Source organism: Cryptotermes secundus, unplaced genomic scaffold (assembly GCF_002891405.2).
Source record: "Cryptotermes secundus unplaced genomic scaffold, Csec_1.0 scaffold159, whole genome shotgun sequence".
Taxonomy (NCBI): Eukaryota; Metazoa; Arthropoda; class Insecta; order Blattodea; family Kalotermitidae; genus Cryptotermes; species Cryptotermes secundus.
This window is the reverse complement of record NW_019725416.1, coordinates 2,816,402-2,840,837: the sequence shown is the minus strand read 5'-3', so window position 1 is coordinate 2,840,837 and position 24,436 is coordinate 2,816,402. Positions and strand designations below refer to the sequence as shown.

Here is a 24,436-nt window from a genome sequence, read left to right as displayed (position 1 = left end):
TCTATTGTTAACAGTACTACATTTCGTGTCCATGTAGTGCATGGTAATAAACAATGTAAATGAAAAACATTCCCAAGGTCCCTGCATGGTGCGGTTACAAAGGGACTTGGTACCACCCCACTAGCACTAAAAAAAAACTATCATCATTACATTTATTCATAGCTAATTAACCAGGTGGACCCAAGTCAATCTTGAGAAGCCAACAGTCCCTCAGCCACTGAAGGAATTCCCAAAACTTTATGAAATCAGAAGGCACCATTAAAGGAAAAGTAGTTCTGTGAAGAATTAATCATCTGCTTTCCTTTGATACAACAGAGACTGCACAGAAAACAACACCTCTTAAGAATTCTTTGTTGTCATGGAAATGTGCCATTGCCTTGCAATGATAGGGGGATACATAGACTCAGAGGCTTTCCTTTGATATGACATGGGCTGCAAAGAAAATGATACATCCAACAATTCTTCCTTGTTTCATGAATTTGTTGCTGTGGGAACGTGTATACTGACCCACTGCCTAGCAACAATAGAGGGATACACATACAGACCCACCTACTGATGGGAGGGATTTATGAAGTATGCCACTGAGATTGACTCAGGTGTCATGATATACATACTAAGTTTCATAAAGACTAGTTCAGGCATTCAAAAGCTAATGGTGGGGGATCCCATAAACGTATTTTTATTTTTTTTAAATAAGGAAAGTAGACTAAGAGGGTGGGGAAACTGTTATGAAACATTACATTAATTCATGGCTGAAATAATTAGATACTCAATGAAGCTTTCTGCTTTACATGACAATGTTAAAGAATACAAATTAAAGAAAAAATAATATATGAATATCTACAATAGGAATCACCCTTCAAAAATTTGTTCCTTTTTGATCATGCAATGAAAATCGACACTCCTCTGATGTTTTTAGGCCATTGCTTGGTGGGTTTTCTTCTTTGGGTGGGGTGAGACTGAGATGACTTCAATTGTCAGCGCCTTATTTGGCCTGTTGTACCAGCCCCGGGTGACAGATGACAAGTACAGAGTGGTCGGAGGAAACAAAATTGGTAGGGGTACCGAAGTACTTGGAAAAACCTAACCCAGTGCCACTATATCCACCACAAATCCCACATGATCTGCCCTGGGCTCAAGCCCAGGCCGCCACAGCTGGAAGCCGGCGACTAACAGCCTGACATATGACATGGCCTCCTGCTGCCTGGTAACGGGCAGCTGTTGACTCCACAATTATAGTAGATCTGTATACAAATCTACCATAGTATTTATGTGGATTAATTAAAGTAAGATCATCGTAAGTAATACAAATATCCTACTAACCCTTCTCTTCAAGAACTTCAGGGCCCTCTTATCCTTTGAAACTTTCAGCAATTCCATTGCACGCTTTTCATATGGAGCATGGCCACACACTTCTCGGATAAGATCTCGAACAAATTTTGTATGCTTTGTCTGAATCTGCAACAGGAGGATACAATGACACTGAATAGTTATATGTAAAAGGTAAAGTTGTCCTTGTGCTTAACTAATTAAGCACTATGCCATGAAGGTGTATGAGGGAGTGGATGTATAGATCCACATTTTCTCAACCTCAGCACTAGCTGGAGGTGACTGGTCAGCTTCATGTCCTGGCTGCTTTCCTCCTGGGGGAGGATCCCCAGTACCCATTCGACAGGAGGCTAGGTGCAGCCCAGAGCCAGTTTGGATGGCACAAAGAAAATTCTTAAACCTACTGTAACTCGCACTCTGAGCACTTGGTAGTCCAGCCCATAGCCAGTCGCTATGCCAACTATGCTATCCTGGCTCCTGAATATTTACATGTAATTAATTTCAATGTAACTTGTTTCTTAAAATACAGCAGAGTCAACCAGTGTCTCCCTAAGTGTTTCCCCTGCTCCCTTCTGGCACTACAGCTTTGCCTTCCCCTTCCTTCCCATGCCTTTACCTCCTCAATCACGCAGTCAATGTACACTGCTATGACATTATTCCTGTTTTCATGATGTCGGTGTTTGCAATTAATGTTCAAAATCAGTAACAGCAAATCATTTGAAAATGTATCACAATTTAGGTATCCCCCCACAAAATATCTATGATTTATGAAAAGTACTAAGAGAAGAATATGCTTCACATTACACTATTTAAGAAATTTCATCATCTACCATCAAGACCATTAAATGATTATCACACACCAACCTGAAATAGTGTTTCATTAAAACAAAACACTAACCATCCCACAACCAAAAAGAAGTATGACCTCAACATAACAAATCCGCATTTTTTTTTCAACTTACACCTTTCAACCTAGATGGCCGAATAGTATGTTTCTTGTCCTGCTTAGTCTTGCCTACACGTATCTTGGTAGTCCTGTGTCCCTTACGAAGGCCTACTGCCAACTCATACCGAGGTGCCATTCTGAAATATCAATTCACACATAAAACATTTTCATTATTCAATGTGTGGAATCAATAAAGAAAATGGAAAGGAGAGCAATATGATGGCGGGAATAAATCCGTTCTAAAAGAACCTACTCAATCAGAAGATTTAAAACAGCGGATGTGCTTGGTCTATCACATATCCCTACATATTGTGGCATGTACCACGGCTGTTGCTAGGCAGTGGCCTGCAAACAGAGGAACAGTGTTTCCTGGGTGGTTTCCTAAGCAATAATTGAACAGCATCAGAGGAATGGTGTTTTCTGTGCAGTCCATGCCGAGATGTTACAAGCAAGACAATTAATAAGAGACAGTGCAGTGGAGTCATGTGAACTGGTTGGTGAGCTAGTGAGTTAGAGGAATGCTGTGGTCAAATCCTTGTGAGCTGTTGCTATTAGAAGCTGGCAGCTGAGGCATGCAGACAATTCGGGAACCCAGAGGAAGGGGAACATCGGCCATTGGAAGCCATTACCAGAAAACTGGTGAAGATACAGGAGGCTGAGAAGACTTAAGTGTGAGCTGTAGTGAATTGAGTGTGAATTAGCAATAGCACTATGGTCACTTGTAGTTACAAGTTGTGTGTACAAGTGTGCAATAAATCCAATTACAAATACAAATTCTGTCTATAGTCACACTCACACATGTAACAACAGATATACTGTTATGTGTATGAGTGACTAACAACAGAGTTTTGGATTGGATAGTGGATTTCCTGATCACTTACAGATCATACCTACAAGTAATTATAACAGTCTCATAGAATTACATACTCCAAGTATCACTGTTAACTACAGCACACAGTCTTCTCTGTCTTCACTACATGTTTCCTGGTAAAGGATTTTAACGCTGTCTGCTTAAGTCCTTATGGTCTCAACTCTTTCTCCAACTAACTCTAACCTTGTCACTTGCTGATAACATCTCAGCATGCACCATGTAGAAAACACTTCCTCTGTTCTTGTACCACTGTCACATCTCTGTATGTAGGGGTTCCCACACGATTGCTACTCAGCCAGTCCATTTGAGAGCTGGCGGCTGCTTGTCGCGTTTGTTTCACAGATGTTGCCTAGCAATAAATGTTGTTTCAGAGCCATTTGCTAGCAATTCCTGTTTCTCTGGCTCCACAGTTCCTGCTATGTGCAAATATGCCACAATATATATATATATATATATAAAGTAGTGCAGTGGTGAGAGGAATGCTCTCAAATTGCACAATTTCGGGTTATCACAGCGACAAACTGTCCAGCATTATCACACTGCACAAATGAAATATGTGCAGGTCATGAACATGTGAGCATCCTTTCAGTGTCCTGTCTTTATTCTGTGAGAACTGGTAATACTTTCATGTAAATACAGATAAGGGAGACAAATGACAGAATATTTGTTCATGTTATCCATGGCATATGGTATTAAACATTAGCCATCATGTACTGTTTAATAACATGTAGGAGTTGAAAGGAATACAGGAAGGGAAGTTAACAGTATAAAAACTTACGTGACAAATGACACTTCCTGTTGGACTCAACAGGTGTTACACTGATGGCTCTCTAAAGAATTCTCGGGCACATTAAAGAACTGGGCAAGTCATGATGGTTCTGGTGACGTTCAAACCCCACCCCCAACACTTCATTCACTTCCTGCTTATGCTTGATTCTGCTGTACCAAATTTTGATATTTTGACTGCTGACAGGCCACAGTTCAACAAAATTTCCTTACTATCTACACATGAACAAGATCACTCACACAGACTCCACTGAAGAGTGTACAACCAGTTCCTTTGCTTAATTGGATGACCATTACACAGTGCAGGCACTAACCAAAAGAATACTCTATGAATTCCTAAATGTACAGCAATTCTGGAGACAATTCTTGAAATTTAATGCACTGTTTAATGGATCTGGTAGTGTTAAAACTAGTTACCACAAGCGTACTTTTTCACGTCAATCCATCGAGGCTATCGAATGCGTCGTAACAGACACACGATATATTTGGCAATTCTAGAGTACAAAATATGCTTGATTATGTTCACTGAATTAACTCCTGTTAACTGTGGAAACAGGACAAGTGTTATATTGCATTTCTCTGTATACGGGAGGCCCGACACAATCCGAGACAATCCAAACCTGTTACTTTCTATGAATCACCACAAAGAAAGACCCAAACTCAGTATATTACTGGGGGGCTTTCTATCGCATCTTGTAGTTATCACATTTTGAAAAAGAACAAACACAAGAGCATGATTGAGGCATATCTTCTTCTGCCGCTATTCACATATTGTGCTAATATTTTACGGCATGCAGGCCGCTACCGTACACTGTTAGTTTCACACGAATATGGTCTACAAGCACCATTACGACCCTTTCCTAGAAATCATCGTAAAAAATTACAAACTACAACTACAAGACAAAATTACCATTACAAATCTACAGAATATTTCTGGGTTATAACACGGTTCATTTTGTGAATTATGCCGCAGCAAGATGAAAACGATATTATGTGATCAGATAACTTACATAAATTTCAGATTACGAACCACGCACCTCCACACTTCCCTTTCTGCTTTTCTATCACATGAAAGCAGAGAGTTGCAGAGACCTGGCAGAGACCGCAGAGACAAACTAGGCAATGAAATATATCAGAGAAAATAAGACTCTACGTGACCATCAGAGAGATCAGAGATGTTGTGTGACTGCAATCGATATGTCGAAGGAGCATACGATTTTCCTGTTCGTAACGCTGCATACCCCAGTGGGTTTCAACGTTTGAGATCGCTGCCCGGTAAATTATTTTTTTACAAGGTGAGGGTCTCCCATAATTGATGCCAGAGTCCGGTATGGGCGGTTGAGAAACACTGGCGTAAGCTGTGTATCAAATCTAACAAACTCCTCAGTTGTCGAAATCCATTTCAATATTTCCAGTTTTTGGCATGAAATACCCCAATATTAGAAATATCTGACTTATCACACTATTCTATCACCCCATATTACCTTCCAAAGCCCTGTCAATTTTAGAATGATGGGTAATTTGGTGTAGGAAAGATATAGGTACATTCCATCATATATCCATTGATCAATTTTAATTTTTCTTGTTACTGCACTTCATGTTATGCTGAAATGGCAAAATTCTTTACCTAAATATTTTCCTTTTCTGGGTAGTCCTGTAAAATCTTGTACGGAAGTGCTATCACACTACATCCTTCATGCAGGAAAGTGATGAGTATCATACTATGTCCTTCAGTATATCAATTCCAATTGGATAGGTGGCTGGATTGCCCCAGCCACTATGGATACATGAGCAAAGATAAAGTCTCTGTCCCTGCTGGAAATCAGACCCATTCCCCCCCCTGTAGTCTATAGCCTATTCACTAAATTGATTTTGCGGCCTCAGCTCCAGTCACGTCATTTTTTAGTTGCATGTTTTCCAAGAATCAGATCTGATAGTAGTAGTACTTGTGTGTGTCCTAACCCTTACAGACATGAAGCAATTCATCAACTCTCTTACCATTCAGAATTCAGGAAGCGTCTATCTAATCCACATCCTCCTAACACCTATTTTCCCCTAAAACTAATAAACTAAACCATTCTACTCACACCTTTCAGTATAACAAATTTCTTACAACTTGTCTGTTTTGAAAGTTTATGCTTACTTTTTATTTATAAGACCAGTACTGCTAATTCAATTACCTATTACTTCCTTGTGCAAAAGTGAGGCTAATAATTCTACCACATGGTTTGTCATGCAAATCCATCATCAGAAACTTCTATGCACTTCTTTGCAGTAGTCATTTCAACCTGAAATAATATTCACACAGCTATTCCTTTATGACTAGTCATATTCTTCAACAAGTAGTTTTTTAAAAGGTCAACCTCTTCCATCACCAAATTTGTCTCTCCTAAAATCATGTTTCTTTCCTTAACTTATGAAATCATCAAAGCATCCTATGCGTGACACTGCCACCTGTTGGAACACTATACAAATTTAATGTTAATGATGACGGTCAAGGCATTCGTATTTCAGGACCAGTACTCCGAGTTATTGTCCATAAGAGTTTTACTTACTTTCTTCCTATCACCCATGAGAAATAAAAAAACAAAATTTCATTGTACACTTTACACAATGCATGTGACTATAGTCAGCCATCCTTTCTACAGAGTCTACATCCCATATGGTAACAAGCAATCCACTACATGCTTCACCTTCAAAAAAATATATATAAAATCCATAGGTTTGTGCCCATAAGTCAGAGACATTTTGGTCATATATTGTAAGTTTGATAACAAATAAAAACATGTTTAGATATTGAGTGAACATTGAATATTATATTATAATTTGTATTTTGTGTTCGACTTCCTGGACTTTAGGCCATAACATAGAACTTTTTCAGGAGATGCCAAACGATTCAGTATCTTTATGAGCCTTCTCATCTGGGCAGGTGCAGATACACAAGAGAAGCATGTAAAGAGAATTATTATGGCAAACACACAATCAATTTGTATATCACAATCTGAAGAGCATGCAGACATTATATTTTGCATATAAATGTGAAACACATTCTCACAAAACTTACAAGACCAGGGGTACCTATGGGAACAAGCCCATGGGCCAAGCTCTGTTTGCAAATGGTTTACTATTTCAAAGATTACAGACAATTAATGTAGGCTCACAATGGCACCACTGCCCATGTTCAAGAAGTGAGCCAGCTGGCTTTTATGCGATTATGAAATTCCAGAAAATGCTGACACATCACATAGCAGGAAACCAGCAGCAACAACCACTGGTCACCCAGATGAAAGCAATTGCAGCATTGTGTCTGTTTCACTGCCATCGGAGACAAGTTTACACTGACGTGAAAACGTGTTACTGTGAAAGCAGTCTCTTGGTGTGGGATAACCACATGATTCACACTGTGGTAATGTGAATACAAACACTACTCTTCTGCTTATCTTAAAACACATTCATACATGAGACTCTTGCATCAACAAATTACAGAAATAACATTTTTGCAGTGTCTTCGTCTGTGTTCCATCTGCTCTCAGAAAATCTAATAAGCCTTAATAAGTGGAATTAACATGTACATGACATGTGCATAAATTCACAAAGTATAAAAAGACAAATACTATAAATACTGTAAACATTTTATTATTATTTGTACTACATACACTTGAATATCAAGTAAATGGAAAGATTAAAATTAATTAAGATTTCGTCACTTGGGTCAATATTTTATGGAACCAAGTGACTATTTCAAAGCCCCCACACACAAAAACCTGTGCTTCATTCAAAGTGCAGGATTGCTGTGGAGATAATCAGAAGGGGAGGCACAATAGATCACTGTGGTTGCAGTGCAAGGACCAAGAAGTCCCACCCCTTATACATTCATTCATTCAAAATTAATTTAATGTGTTACAATTATTTCTTACTCTGCACATAATCACTTACATCCCACACTCACAGATGTACATCACATATAGAAGTTTATCCCATATTTACAACCTATGACAGTTATTACCAGCCTTAACTTCAAAACCTGATACATTTCCTCTCCAACACTGACAACTTAAAATGACAACAGATTAGGTACAAGTACTATCCCAGAAGACCAGATAACACATACAAAACATATCTGCTGTGTGGGGCCATCTTCATGATCGTGTAATTCCTGATCTTCTACCTTCATTTTCTCTTGAAGTTTCCACATCTATCTGCTCATCATTTGTAGCTAGACAATCAACACTAATCCAGCCTGCAAGTGCTCCTTTCATGGTGTTTATATAAGTTATGATTCTTAACAGTTAAGATCAAGCTGTATGTTTTCAGTGAATGCTTTTGGCAATGTCACTGCACAGATTCAACACCACATTTACAACATCTGTTCCATGTAGTGTTTACCTGCAAATAATTTCCATGATAAGAATATATTTTAATGTCAGACTGATAGCTTGCTTGTAAGATTTAAATTTGCATCACTCAAGTGTTGCAGTTTTTCAATCTAGAAATAGTTAATCTTACCACAAAAATAAATAAACACAATAATAGAAATAAGCGAACATCTAAATAAAAAAAAAACAATGTTAAAATTAAATTGGTTCAAGCATGATTATTACAAGATACACTGCAATGCCTGGAAAAACGAGTGACTTAAATCTNCATTTATCGTGTAGAGTGCAACAGGATGCTTAAATATAATATTGACTTATATCTCCCCTTATAAAAGTTGCTGGAACAACCACTTCACTTGGATTCCATATTCTGTGAATGCCATAGGTTTTGACAATTCTTAAAATTTTATTTCATTCATTCAAGTTCTGAAGACAAACTTCGACACAACCACATTTTTAAGGCAAGTTTATGTTTTATAATGGAAAACTGGCAAAGTGAAAAATGTCATGAAATACAAGATGTGATCAAATCTATAGTATCAGTGCCTATTTAATTACAGCCATAGATATAAAGTTGGTAATCAATCTATTTCTCTTTTACTAACCAATTCTTACACCATGGCATAAAAACTTCATCTAATCATAAAATTGTGAAACTCCTTCTTATAAAACAAGGTTTATTATCATGGATACAAGGTCATCCTCTGACCTTACTGTGAGATAGCTTAAACTAAGTCATGTATTCACATCCATGATGAGAAATGGTATCAATTCGAGAACAAATGCCTAAACCTCTCTTAAGTGCACAATAATTTGACATGACTGAATTTGTCTCAAAATGCATTATCACAACAAATTTTTTCATTTGCCAGAATTAAAGTTCATTAGAAGTGAAAGATTCAAGTTACTACCAGTAGAAATTTTAACATCTGTTTACAACAATTGCCACAGTTCACTTGCCACTGGGAGTGTCACACATTAGAGAAAAACTATTTAACAAATTGACTAGAATTATAAAATTATGTTTAAAATATCTAATGTGGCACCTGGAAACAACAGTAACAAATCAATATTTGATTCAGGTAATGCTTACTACCATTAAGTCCAGAACCTTTCGCCTTCTTATCTGCTGTCTATAAATGTAGAAATTAGAATATAGAAAACTATAACTTCACCAGTGATCTGTATGGGCCTCAAACACTGTCTCTGAAATCAAGGGAGGAACACAGACTGAGGGTGCTTGAGAATATTTAGAGTGAAGAGAGATGAAGTGACAGAAGGTTGGAGAAAACTGCATAATGAGAAACTTCATAACTTGTACTCTTTGCCAAGTATAATTAGAATGATGAAGTCAAGGAGGATAAGATGGGCTGGGTATGTAACACAAAAGGGGTAAGGCAGGAATGCATATGGGATATTGGTGGGAAAACCAGAAGGAAAGATACCACCAGATAGACCAAGATGTACGTGTGTGGACAATATTAAAATGGTTCTTAGAGAGATAGGATGGAGTGGTATGGAACTGACTGATCTGGCTCAGAATATGGAGGATTTTGTGAACACTATAATGAACCTTTAGAGGTTCCATAAAATGTTGTGAAGTTCTTGAGCAGCTGCAGAACTGGCAGTCCTTCAAGAAGGGCTCGGCCCCATGAAGTTAGTTTAAAACATGGCTGCGCCATAGCTCAAGCGGTTAGTCGCTAGCTTCCCACCATGGCGGCCCGGGTTCGATCCTGGGTCTGGTCAAGTGGAATTTGTGGTGGACAAAGTGGTGCTGGGGCAGGTTTTCTCAGAGAACTTTGGTTTCCCCTGCCAATCTTCATTCCACCAAATTCTCCATCATCATAATCACCTGGAGCAGGCTACAATAGGCCAATCAGTGGCCGCCAAGTGGACTCCACCCACCATTAAGCGAATTATTTAAATTAGTTTAAAACATCCGATTGTGTTTTATCAGCAAATAGTGATGCAATTCATTAAATGATTAGCAAGTTACTAGATTCTATTTTCAACATATGATGGGAACCAGGCTACCATACCTGAGATCTTACTGCACGCGTTTCTTTGTTAAGGTTACAGACTCCAGGTATGATGTACCCTCAAAGATATTTTAGAAAAAAAATAGTGAATTTTTCTTTTGTGCATAAGCATCATAGCATGGACTTCTTTTGTAGGTTTCTTTACAACACTGTCAGTGGCAGGACTACATAGCACAGGCTGGTAGAATGAATAATTGAAAATATATGGAAAATAGCAGAAGTGGCCCTATCAGGATACTATTCTGACATTTGCCTGGATGGTCTAAGGAAAGGCATGAAAAACCTAAATGATGATAGCTGCATTTCCAGCTGATATTTGAATTAAGCACCTTCAAAATATGAGTTAAGAGCATTACCACTATGTCAGCTCATTCAGTCAGCATACCATGAAACTGCATATGAAAGTAAAGCCTGACATAATCTTAACCTTGGTAGAGAGATGTTGGAAAGCTATTATGGAGAAAACTCCTATTCGATGCATACTAATTCAAGACACAGAAGACTTTATGCTAAATGTAACAGAGAAAATATGAACCTCCTGAGTGCCTGGTGTTCACTGCTGTAGTATACAGAGTATTACATCTTGAATGAATAAAGGAAGGCTACATCCTCCACGGCTTGTTCCAAGACAAAGTTGCAGTAATATCACCACACCCTGAAAAGATGAGAACAATGTTACTGCCGGACAATGTTCAAATTTAATAGTGAAAATACATGGTTAAATATAAAGTCTTCCTATTTGTATAAACTTAGAGAATAATAAAAATTTCCTAGTCAAGTTTAAAATGCACATGTCTGTAACAAAACAGTGACAAAACAATAAATTTAACTTTTTCTGGTTTATATATATTTTCATGATTGTGTAGACAAAATTGATGCATGCATAACCAGGACTCACTTCATATTATGACATTACAATGTGGATGATTTACTGTGCATTGATTAGTAATGCCTGCCAAATCAGATGACAACAAGAACACAAGACTGCATCAAAGAACTTCTCAAAACTATTCCTAATTTCCAAGTGTTCACACTTGAAAGAGAATACACTATATCTTACATAGGCAAACCAACAGATACATGAAGAAAGCAGTCTTCTGGGATTTGGCACCGTGTATATGTGGCGTTAACCGACGTTTCGGAGGAACGTATCGCCTCCATCTTAAGGGTAGAAGAAAAAATAAGAAATCTGCAGGCGAAGAGACCATGAGAACCGGTAAAAGCAGACTGTCTGCTCTGCTTTTACTGGTTCTCACAGTCTCTTCGCTTGCAGATTTATTTTTTCTTCTACCCTGAAGATGGAGGCGATACGTTCCTCCGAAACGTCGGTTAACACCACATATACACGGTGCCAAATCCCAGAAGACTGCTTTCTTCATAGTCACCGCCATGAAAGCCTCAAATCTTACAACAGATACATCTTTGAAAATGTGGAATTTTGATTTTTCAATAGCATTTAAAATGTTTAAGAGAAACTGCAAACATAATATGAATGTATATCCATTCAGAAGAATATTTCAGTCATAACTATTATAGAAAGTGAGCCGGGATAGCAACTAGCTATGGGATGGATGACCAGGCTCTGGGGTCCACCCAACCTCCTATCAAATGTGTACTGCGGGTTCTTTCCCTGGGGGTAAAGCGGCTGGGGTGTGAAGCTGACAACTCACCTCTAACTAGTGTTGAAGTCAAGAAAATGTGGATCTACACACCCACTCCCCTATATGCCTTCATGGTGTAGTGCTTAATTTCTTAAGCACAGGGAAAACTTTACCTTTTACTATTATAGAAAGTTCCTGGTTATTTGCCATACATGTGGAATGGTGGTGTGTTAGTGGCATGAAAAAAAACTCCTTCAGAAGCCCAATATGAAGCTGCACGTTTTCTGTTTAGTTCTTGCATGGGCGTCTTCCTAGATGAAAACTTGATGGATGAAACGTTTTGATATACTGCAATGAGATGATATCACATGGCAGGTGATGGGCACTGCAATTTTGTTTTTGATGTAACTTTATAAAAATGACACATTTTCTTTGAAATTACTGCAGGTTGCATTAGAAATCAAAGCGTCTGGCTGCCTGATACCTGAGAATTTTGAATCAATACTTACTGGCTTCTGTCTCATCTTCACATCAGAAGTATTTTCCTTCAAAATACTTCCTCAATGGTACAAAGAAGAGGTGGAATGGGTAATGAAAGAATCCAGAATATGAACTGTGTGGGAGAAAACACTATCGGGTTGAATGATCACCTTCTCTTTTGGCAAGCCACAGCATTTTACTTGCAGTAGCAGTCTGTATTCAAAGTTGCCCAGTACACCAGGAAGAAAAGGAGAATACCTTAAGTCCCAAAATGGCATTAACACACTCCTTGCACACTGTAATGTTCAGAACTTCTTTTGCAGGAAATATCATATTTCTACTCTATCAGTGCTACTTTTAATGTTGGGGTGAAGTGATGAGTTCATGGTTCACTGTCAGTGGGGACGCAACTGAAGAACTCTAGCCTTGAAGCAGTCATTAAGAATTCTGGAATACACAGGACATTCTCCTCCACTTGACCATGGGCCACGAGTAAAGCAAAACACTGAAGCATGTGATTGAAGTGTCCTAGCTATCTCGGAACAGAAAATGATAATTCTCCATTACAACACCCATCCCATACAGCGTGTCATAATGCAACTCCTAGAACAGTTTTGCAGGGAACATCGTGCCCGTCCACCATACAACGGACATGTGACACGTAGTGACTCTCTCCTCTTTGAGCACCTAAGAATGCACTTCAAAGGAAAATACTTCTTGATGTGATGACTAGATGAAAGCTGCAATGTGCCAATGAGCACAGACACTAAGCCCTTGTTTCTATTCCATGGGAAATGGAAAAGTACTAACCGTTCTGTCATCATGTGGAGAAATGTTTTTATTCCTTTGGATGTCTCTACTGAAGTAACGAGTGTAATTCAACCTTGTGTGTTGCCCACTGAACACCATTTTGAACACATTTAGAAAAATGAGTACTCCATTGGGGTACAATTTTTCTGTAATTTGCTTTTCTGGATTACGGACAAAATCATAACAAGATTCTCTATAAGATTTAGCTTTATAATTTCAGTTCCAACTTTTCATCTCTTCAATTTATTAGCTTGACTACTGAAAAGGGTAACCAGATTTACGGATTCAATAATTCAGATTTCATTAAACTTTGTGCTGCAAACTCACTTCATCAAGTGTATATGCACAAAATTATAAAATAAGTACCACTGCATGCATACTGTATATAACTGTGGTATAAAAGACATCTAACAATCATAACAGCAAACTCTGCAAAGAATTTGATATTTTAGTAGTTATAAATAAAGTATATTTCCATTTACTTTATAACTGCCAGTGACATCACTAACAATCAAGCAAATATAAGGGAAACTTACTTTAAAATTGTATAATTAAAACCACTTATATATAATCAATTTTAATGAATGAATATATGAAGGCATATATTGTGTGAACTGACACAAACCTGTGTACATGGACTGCTCAAAGAACTACAGAAATCACATCCCTCTTGCTTCTTGTACAATGATTACGTATGCGAAATCAAACTTCTTGGTTATGAGATGAAAATATTAAAAATAATATGAACTTCCTTGCCAGTTATTTCATTTTCAACAAAACTTGCCATGAGAAATGACACCAATGCTATGAAAAAAAGTAAATGCGTTTATGTCGTATGGATGATCAAGAAACTGTGAAGTATGATGGAATGAGGTGAAGGAACCAGATATGGATATTAAGATGGAGAGAATTAAAAACACAGCATTAAGTACCGTGAAATGATCCCTGGGTTCTGTGCACCTTTTACAGTGCAACTTGCCAAGGTAATTTATTGTAGATGACAAGATCACTTACCAAACCCACATGTTCTGAATAGGTTTCTATATATATATATGATTGTAAACACATGAAACAGAATGTGGGAAGTAGACGATGAACATTAACAAATTAGACTAGTACATGTAGCATGAAACATGACCTTACATATTATGTCCCAGTACATCAAAGACAATTTAATTAGATGAAACTGTTTCAACATTTGTAAATACATATGCAGATAATCTTAAATTATACATCTTTTGGGCTCTAAATTTAACTCAGTAATATTGATGATGAGTGTAGCAATATGAGGACAAATGATCAGTTGCAGACACTTCAGAAGAGCTCGTCACACATGTGATGTGATGCAGTATACCGTGTCAGAAATTCTATCACACTAACAGTGAGCGAAGAGTAATAGTTTTCATCACAAAGTTCATTTAATTAGTATCGACAATTATGTGTAACAATAAAGAAGAGAGACAGAATAAGAATGATGAGTGACAGAAGCATAAGCTCCATGGAACAGAAACAAAAAATATCTGACTCTAATGGCAAATTTCAACCGAAAAATATTTATCATGGAATTAGATTTTGCAAGCAGGATGTGGATATTTCTGCTATTAATGAACTGATTTGTGACATGTGTGATGATAATTTATTGCAAATCTTAAGGCTAATCATTTGCACTCTGTAAAACAACATACTTAAAATCAAAGAAAATAAAAATAAATGCACATATGGTATTAGTTACTCTTTCACTGCATGATGTTCAAAGAATTGTGTCTTGCTCGTTTGGCTTCCTCCTCACCAATACGTTGTTCAATCAGATACTGTGCCGTTGCAATGGCATTAGATGAGCCAGCTATAGAGACGATGCGATTGTTGGTGCCTGGAGCAAATGTTCCCTTCTTGGATATCTGGATGTTAGCTCCACTGAGATGTTGTATTTCTACCAGTGACCTGCCACCAGGACCTAAGATAGCCCCAACAATGTTCTCTGGAATTTCCAGATCTATTTTCTTCTCATCATCTTTGGAATCTGATGGAGTAGGACTCTTGCAAAGAGACTGGCTTCCACCCAAATTGAAAGAATCCAAGGATGATCCTCCAGATACTGAACCTATTGGACCAAACACACTGCTGTTTCCTATACCATTAGCTGCATGCAGTCCTCGACCACCCAATGGATGAGAACTTGCACCTCCAGTTAATCCCAGACCCATTCCAAGGATGCCATACTGTGCCAAGGTTCTCATTGCTGCTGTAATTTCAGCTGTGGCTTGTTCGGAATAACCACTTCCACGTAGTGTCACTTTAATATGTTCCAGGAGTTGTGCAGTAAGTGTTGCACTTGCCAGACCACCAGCTGGGTTACCCAAATTCAAACTGAGGTTCAAACCAGAACCCCCTCCATTAAGAAGCATTCCACCTATAAGCAGAAAGTGAACATTATACTGTATCAAATTTAACACAGGCACAGTATGAAGGCTTATCATATTATAAAGCAATTAACCACTTCCATGTTAAAATCAAACTATTTCAGTAATTAACGCTTAGTCTTCATAACCATTCTTACACAAAAAGTGAACAGACATAGTTCATGTCCTAAGTATTACAGGTTGGTCAGTGCTGGACCAAAAAGGATTAACCACAAGTGTACTTACAGCAAAACCTTTAAAGACAGAAATTCAGCTGATTAAAATGTGGATCTGCTTTTCACATTGTAAGCAAATAAGAAATACTGAATAATTATATACATTTGACTTACACGCTGAATTTTATAACAGAATTCATGCCAGCAATTATCAACTATTCTGCATAACTTTGTATGCAAATGGGTCAACTTGGAAAGAATATAGTTGTGCATATACAAATAGTATATGGTCTGTCAGGTGAAAAGATACGTCTTATTCAGTGTTTCAAAGCTGTTTCACCAAAATGCACAAAGCACCATTATACTATTTTAATTACTAAACATGACAATATAAGACAATGGCAGGACCATTAGAATTGGTGCCTAATTACTGTATAAAATGAGGAATGTAGTGCAGGTACAGTACAATGTGGGGATGTCACTTGTGACTTTGTCCAATACATTACATGCAAATGAAATGTGAATTATAAACAGAGATGTGTGAATACCAAACATTAAGCCTGAATAAACTCATCCTCCAAATGATTCAACTGGTATGGCTGCTATGACATAAGACATAATAAAGAAATAGCCTGTGCCATTCCAGAAAGTTGCTAAACGGGTCATCAGGCACTGGATAAACAGAAAACACTAGGAATACTAGCAGTCCACATTGGAGGAAAAAAAAAAAACATGACAAGGGTTTCCTTAAAGTACCCTCTGCTAAACAATTAGGAAAATTAATGGGAACAAGCTGAAACACATAACAGGACTATTTACAGTACATCTGTTCAAATTAAGACCCACAAATAGTGCCACCTGTGAAAGATGTCATGACAAAGAAGAAAGATTATGCATATGGGATGTTGCGAGAAGACTTTCAATTTAAGTATCTCCCATAACATGTTTGTGTGTACCATATTGTAGTCTTTTATATATCCTTTGGCCTGTTATTTGTGTCATTGTGAAGACACATTCTGCACAAAATCAGCACTTTCGAAAAACATTCTGCTTTTCTATTAAAGTCAGCTGTGCTATTTTATTTATCCTGTTTGATAGTATTTTAGCATATATTTTATAGTTTGGTAGGCTTATGCATCTGTAGTTAAAGCAGTATTGTTGTCATTTTTTAAATACTGGAAATATGACTTCTTTCCATTAATCAGGTGTAAAACCAGATTTCCAAAAGAGATTTAAAGATAATAAAAAGTTTTAGAGAAAGAATGGCGGTGCCACAGCAAATAGTAGTAATCATACCAAAATGTCATTATAATTATTCCCAGAAACTTTCTGTACCAGTACTTCACAGAACTACCAACTGTGCACACAATGGTGACAGGAGTACCAATAGGTTATACATACTCCCTGTGACTGATGAGTTAAGACTAGCTGTTGAACCAAAGCTGCCTGCAGGTGTTCTCTGTCCGCCCAAGTTGGCAAATGGCGATCCTGTTGGACAGTTATTGGCTACAGGGCCAAGGGCATGAGCATAACTCACATTTAGGCAGCTACCACTAAGTGGATCTTCAACAATTTTGCTAAGTATCATTTCGCAAGCTTTTGCATTACTTTCATGATCACCTGTAAAATAAAATAAAAAGTAATGTAAATGTGTCCAAACACAAGTCTGGGGTTGACTCATATATGTCTGGTAACATTTAATACTTCCTTGTTATTTGAATTGAAAGGTAAACCGTACACAGCCTCTCTGAAGATGAAAATTCTGCTAGAGCATAGAAATGAGAACCTGCTGTGAATAATAAATACTTTAACTTACCAATAACTGTGATGCATCTTTCTTGTAGAATCTGATCTTTAGCTTTCTGGGATAACTGAACATATGAACCACTGTCTTCCTTTATCTGTTTTATGTAATTTCCTCCCTTACCAATGACCATTCCTGCTGTGCTGTTTGGAACTAGAATTTTAATCTGAGAACACAAATCAAGAAAAAAAACTGTATTTTCTGCAGATATGTAGGAAATGACAACCTTGAAGCAAGCTATAACCATCCTACTTATCTGAAACTACAGTCTGTTGCATGTTTCTCAAATTCTTATGCTTTATGAATATCATATATACTGGATATGGTAAAGGAACTTTCTCAATGACTCAGTTCAATTGGCAAAACATGACCTCCCAAATTCCTTGCTCTCATGCCAAAGATTTATAAGAAAATACAAGAGAAAAGAAAGAAAATTAATTACAAGCAAGAAAATAAGAAGACCACAGCCTTCTGGGATGACACCATATATGGCAGACAAATATCAACATTTTGGAAATATGCTTCCTTCATCTTCAGGGTCGTACTGATAGTTACTCCAGAACACTGGTACCTGCACACCAGACTGCATGGCATCACATTCCAGAAGACTATACTCTTTAACATTCAAAGCTGTGAGAACCTCATTTAATAACAAAATGGTACCTGTACATCTTCAGCTGCAGACCTGTCATAAGGGGTATCTGGTCTGTCTCTGATTTTGTCCATAATAAATTTGACAACTTTCATTATGGACTCAAGATTCCCAGTTATCAGACAGATCCTCTCCGAAGTCCCTGGAAACGAACCTGAGTTACATGCCAAAATTGGCCAACACTTTCAACACTATTACATACCAGAATAGAATATTATAAAATTTCAAGTACCTGGATAAAAGTCATTGGCCTTAGACATTTTTATTCGTGCCCCTGTATCATTCTGTAGTTGTGCTATGGTCTCACCCCCTTTTCCAATGATTGCTCCTGCTGCTACACTTGGGACAAGAATCTTGAAATGGTAAGATCCATCTCCACCTAGAAAATAATGAATATAACAAATTATGCCACTTTTCAGACACTTTTTAATGGTCGAAACTATTATATGTATACTTAGGCACACATTAAATATTTATCTAGAGAAGACGATTTTTAGGGCAAAACAGGAGAGTTATTAAATATCAACTTGAATACTTTATTACACAAATGTTTTGAATATCTGGCACTTGCCTCTACTGAATTCTCTAACAATAATTTTGTTCTTAGTTTATTATGTGATTCTAGTGCAATGTGCATACAGTGGATGCATGAAACAAAAAATTGTCTGTTCACATTCTTTTCTTTTTTTGTTTTGGTTAATCAGGTTAGAATTCAATACAGGTCACTAATTACACATAGTGGCTGAGTTCCTCAAAATCACTGCTCATACTGAAAATACACAGAATGGAAACATGTAGAATGAAATCTTCAAAAGTTGGAGATGAAAATTGCATGACTTTGTAAAAAAATGAGGCAGGTTATAAATCTGACTGCACAACTGTAGCCATGGATAGGTCACTAATACTCCTCATGACAAACTCCATGGTCTTTAGTCTGCAAGTGAACTATACCGACCGACTGATAGCCACTTGTCGGTGAAGTTAGTGCCAACTTTAGCAGATAGAGGGTGTTGCGTGATCAGCACAATGGATTCCCATGGCCATTAATCTCGGTTTTCTAGACCAGAGCCACTACTTTTCCATTCAAGTAGCTCTTCAATTAATCCTCACGGAGTTGAGTGGACCCCGTTCCAGACCCACTACTTTTCAGAAAATGTGGTAGCACCAAGAATCGAACCTGGCACCTCTGGATCTGTAGCCTGGAACTCTGACCACTAGACGACAGAAGTAATATAATGCGGCACAGCTTTCATCAGGCACTACAAAAAATTATTCAAAGACTCGTATGTTCCCCTCAACAGAAATCTTTCATGACATTAAAATAAAAACATGGGATATGCAAATAATGAGGAATTTGTAATGGCTTGGGAAAATTAATGTTTGACTTGACCTAGTAACTACACTTACACCCCAAATAATTACTGCACATATTCTTTAGACTTCTTGCACACACATAATGCTTGACAAACAAACCAACTTCATGAAGGTGAGCTCTTCCTGATAAGCCATCAGTTGCGCGTCTCTCCACTGGTTACTATCCTGAGCCACATCAATCCAGTTCATACCATCCCATCCCATCCTATCTCTCTAAGATCCATTTTAATATTCTCCACCCACATTTCTCCTGGTCTTCCTAGTGGTCTCTTTCCTTCTGGCTTTCCCACCAATATCCTACATGCATTTCTCTCCTCTCCCTATCATGCTACTTGCCCTCCCCATCTCATCCATGTTGACTTGATCATTCTAATTATACTTGGCAAAGAACACAAGTTATGAAGCTATTCACTATACAGTTTTCTCCAACCTCCTGTCACTTCATTTCTCTACAGTCCAAATATTCTCCTCAACACCCTGTTCTGAAACACCCTCAGTCTATACGGTCAAAATATTCTCCTCAGCACCCTGATCTCAAACACCCTCAGTCTATTTTCCTGCCTTAATGTCAGAGACCAATTTTCACATCCATACAGAACCACTGGCTAAATTATAGTTCTGTATACTCTAATTTTTATGTTTATAGACAGCAGGTGAGAAGACAAAAGGTTTTGGATTGAATGGTAGCAAACATTGCCTGAATTCAATCTCCTCTTAATTTCCTCCTAGATCAAATTTTAATTTGTTACTGTAATTTCCAATTATCTGAACTGTGCCACATTTTCAAAGGATCTGTTAGCTATCATTATGTCATAAATTTGCCTTCATTCTGGTGACAAGACAGCAACATATACCTAGTTTCTCTGTGTTTACTTCTGGACCAACCTCCTTACTATCATCGAATAAAGTTTCTGTGTTTACCTTTACAGTATCCATATTACCTCCCAGTAGATTCATACCATTAGAACAGATCAGCAGTTGATGTGTCCCATGTAATTTCAGTCCAATCTGGTTTCCCTGAACCTTCCTAATGGCATATTCTAAAGCAAAGTTTTAAAGCAGTGGCAATAGAGCATCTCCTTGTTTTAGACCATTTTGAATAGGAAAATTATCAGACAAATGTTTACCTATATGGACTTTACTATATGTTTTGTTTAAACTCATTTTAATCAGCCTAACTAGTTTCATAGGTATCCCTAACGCTATGAGAATAATGTACAATATTTCAATCCTAACTGAATCACAGGCTTTCTTGAAGTCTATGAATAGCTGATGTACTGTCTTATTGTACTCCCATTTTTAATCCAGTATCTGACAAAGGCAAAAGATCTGATCACTACTGATCTGTTATGTCAAAACCTCACATAGATAATTCTCAATAATTTCATCTATGTATGGACTTAACCTTGAGAGAAAAATACTGGATAAAATTTTGTATGAAGTTGATAGCAGTGATATCCCCTGACAATTACTACAGTCAATTTTATCACCCTTCTTATGAACTGGCGAAATAATAGACTCTTTCCACTGACCAGGCAATTCTTCCTTATTCCAAACTGAATTAATTAGCTTATGGCTCTTAGAACATATTTCAGCTCCTCCTTGAATCGGTTCTACCAGAATATAATCACTACCTGGCAGTCCAAACTTTTCCAAAATTCGCAGTTGCAATTTCAACTTCAAAATGGCTAGGATCAGGTACTAATGGCTCAGCTGTTATGTACTTCTATCTGCCTAACATCACCGACCCTATGTACATTCAATAACTGAAAGAAGTAGTTCCTCCACCTATCCAAAATGTTGTGGGAATCTGCACGCAGATCACCATTCTCATCCTTCACTAAGTTACTTCCAGGGGTAACCCCTCATTCGTATATACAGGTCTCTAATGTTCTTGTTCTTACTGTTCATTGCAAGCTCATCAATTCTGTCTTTCAGATATTCCCTCATTTTATTCCTGAAATGCCTGCTGGCATCAAATCTTATACTGTTCAGAGTATCCCCATTTATTTCCCTTGGTCTAATAACTCTGAGCATCCTTCATCAAACCACAGCTTATGTTTCTTCAATTCGTAAGAACCCAGACTCTCCTCGGCTGAAATTTTTACATTCTAAGAGTTGCCCAAGCTCTAGTAATATCCACCTCAGTGTCTAAGTTTTCCTAATATTCAAACCTATTTGCGATTTCAACACGACAATGCTCCTTACACTTTATCATTTAATTCCTTCAGAATGAACACCTCCATATGAAATCTGTGCACTCTGTTTACTCACTGTCAGTTACTCCCTAACTTTTGTCAGTATTACAATCTGCTGCCCTGAATAATTGGACATAAAAAACATTTGAATGCCATCTCCTACATATCAAAATATAGTCAATTTCGTTGTGAGTCTTTCCATCAGAAGATGTCCAAGTAAATTTATGAATGTTACGACGCGGAAACATTGTACTTTTAACAATCAGATTTTCAGATGTGGCAAAGTTTACTACTCTGACTATATTATTACTAACTTTATGCAAACTCTCATTCACGGCCATTGTTGGGGCATGAACATTCAGAGCAATATCACACCAGTGACATTTTCATATTACGTAAGACATTCTATCACTAACAAACTCTTACTTTCTTAACTACTGATATGATTCACTTATGTACAAAAAAACCTGTACCTCATTCATGATTCTCATTCCTCTTTCCATATAAAAATGTATAATTCACCTGCTGGTTCGGTGCCACCTCTGTCTCATCTGACCTCATGTACTTCCACTAAATCTACCCTATATTCTGATATTTCTTCTGCCACTGTTATGGGTGAACCTGCCCTATACAGACTTCTTACATCCCTCATACCAAATCTCATGTCCATTTTCCTTAGCTTAGGTCATTTATCCAAAGGATCCGTTCAAGTCTGAGGCCCTTTGTGACATTTCATAACAAGTTTACTCTTTGTGGTGAGGAGTTGTTAGTGCCACACCCAATCCCCAATCTGGAAGACTACCCCCTGTCAGTTGTCTGTGACTGCTTATTCAATACAATTGCAGCTACCCTCCAGCTGAAACCTGAGGACATACCATGCCATGGTGACAATGAACCCACCTAACATGGATGCGTGACAAACACCAAATATATTGATGTTTTCCTTTCTATAGGATACCTAGAAATGTGTTAAGCTTTGTTTCTGAAGGAGAATTGTGGGACTGCTCCTGAACCTTCAGTTTACAAGAAACACTAAATTACTCTAACCCAACAGAATTTCCACCACTAACAAAAATAATTAAGCTTTTACTCAGTAAATATCTGAGGTGAATTTTCTGCTCACAATATTCCAGCAGAGATAAATCTCTATAAAGTATTCAAATACCTGCAGCAACCACATAGTGTAAGCAAAATCAAATCATGATTTGCGTATGCAAAGGATAGGTAAAAAGCTTGAAGAAAGCAGTCTTCTGGGATTTGGCACCGTGTATATGTGGTGTTAACTGACGTTTCGGAGGAACGTATCGCCTCCATCTTCAGGGTAGAAGAACAAATATATAAGAAATCTGCAAGCAAACACCTTCTTTTACCGGTTCTCACGGTCTCTTTGCTTGCAGATTTCTTATATATTTTTTCTTCTACTCTGAAGATGGAGGCGATACGTTCCTCCGAAACGTCGGTTAACACCACATATACATGATGCCAAATCCCAGAAGACTGCTTTTGTCATAGTCACCGCCGTGAAAGCCTCAAATCTTACACAGGTAAAAAGCTTATTTTACAGCACTCTCTCTGCATTTCCTTGGATTATGAAAAAGCTTTGAAAACACTCAAGAACAGTTTACTTAATGTCTGTGACTCAGACTATATAGAACTATTTAAAATTCTATCTTCCTTTCCAACTTTCAATAATGGTCAATGATCATGTGGTTACCAATAAATATGAGATCATGAAGAAGTCTTTATGGCCTAATCTGTCCTGGAATCTGCCTGATAAATCCAGGAACTTGGAGGAACCTCAGTGCATTAAGCACTGTCTCAGGCGATATTCTGGCCATGGATCTCCCAAATATGTCAGAAACTTTATCGCCTGAACCAACTTACTCCTCAACCACTCACAAGCAGCTTGAACTGCATGTCTTTAACACAACAAGATATTGTGGACTATCATGAACTAAACATTTATTTTACGGAGTTTTCTACGATTCTTTGTGTTACATTCCACGGCAGAAGCCCTGATCACTCATCCAAGTTATGATCCAGTTTCCTAATTGTGCTCTCTGGCTACCAGATTTTTTTACCCAGTTACACAGTTTATCTTATGAATGATCATACAAATAAAAGAAATTACACTTGGATTTTCATCGTACATGAAAAAACGTCCGGACAACAACGCCATACTTTCTACATAATACAATACAATGTGAGAAGCAAAACAACTGACTTTGTTTATAAAACTGCTGTAATTATGTGGTGTTATGCCGCATTAGCATCCCTTGAAACACAATGAAACGCCAAAAATGCTACGTCGGTTTTTGGAGATTCCATAACCAAGATATTACACAAACATTTGCTTACTTGCTCCGTAATGTGATCTCTTCGTTGTTCCATTTTCAGCATCACCGTCCAGCGGTCGCTTTCTTGAGTCAGACATTTCAGGTGAAGGACACGTATCCATACCTGACTCGGTCGCCATATTAAACAGCTTTAAACATCAAAAACATCAAACACGCAAAACAGTTGCAGTGGAGCCAACCATGTACCCATTATCCAACCGAAAGATGCAACCCATCAGTGGTTGCGACATGCAAAATC

At 37.7% G+C, this 24,436-nt stretch overlaps 2 protein-coding genes across 4 annotated transcripts in view; both read right to left on the bottom strand.

Annotated features, from left to right (window-relative positions):
- Window positions 1–5,050, bottom strand: part of LOC111863336 (60S ribosomal protein L36) — a 6,066-nt gene extending 1,016 nt beyond the window's left edge. The window contains exons 1-3 of the mRNA XM_023849581.1: window positions 4,943–5,050; window positions 2,292–2,412; window positions 1,324–1,458 (exon numbers count right to left, since the gene is read on the bottom strand). Coding sequence (XP_023705349.1) covers window positions 1,324–1,458; window positions 2,292–2,411 — 255 coding nt within the window. The 5' untranslated portion in view covers window position 2,412; window positions 4,943–5,050. The remainder of the gene's footprint in view (window positions 1–1,323; window positions 1,459–2,291; window positions 2,413–4,942) is intronic.
- Window positions 5,051–7,545: 2,495 nt separating this feature from the next.
- LOC111863311 (RNA-binding protein Nova-1) lies at window positions 7,546–24,361 on the bottom strand. 3 transcript variants are annotated; one of them, XM_023849508.2, is made up of 8 exons: window positions 24,200–24,361; window positions 18,502–18,648; window positions 18,281–18,423; window positions 17,630–17,783; window positions 17,215–17,433; window positions 14,971–15,648; window positions 10,883–11,002; window positions 7,546–8,318 (listed from the first exon to the last, which is right to left on the bottom strand). In XM_023849508.2, exons 1-6 carry the CDS (start codon window positions 24,315–24,317, stop codon window positions 14,975–14,977), a joined length of 1,455 nt encoding a protein of 484 aa, XP_023705276.1. In that variant the 5' UTR covers window positions 24,318–24,361; the 3' UTR covers window positions 7,546–8,318; window positions 10,883–11,002; window positions 14,971–14,974. The 3 variants fall into 3 exon arrangements, with proteins under 3 accessions (XP_023705276.1, XP_023705275.1, XP_023705277.1); XM_023849507.2 differs by having other exon boundaries at window positions 12,122–15,648; window positions 24,200–24,360; XM_023849509.2 differs by having other exon boundaries at window positions 12,122–15,648; window positions 18,281–18,411; window positions 24,200–24,360.
- Window positions 24,362–24,436: the final 75 nt, after the last annotated feature.

What these genes read in the sequence shown, in the direction of transcription:
- LOC111863311 (XM_023849508.2), bottom strand. Translation starts at nt 24,317, where the DNA reads ATGGCGACCGAGTCAGGTATGGATACGTGTCCTTCACCTGAAATGTCT. An exon ending in GGCCAATGACTTTTATCCAG is followed by an intron (nt 18,424 to 18,501) that starts GTACTTGAAATT and finishes CATGTAACTCAG; the next exon opens with GTTCGTTTCCAGGGACTTCG. An exon ending in CTGCAGCTGAAGATGTACAG is followed by an intron (nt 17,784 to 18,280) that starts GTACCATTTTGT and finishes TTGTGTTCTCAG; the next exon opens with ATTAAAATTCTAGTTCCAAA.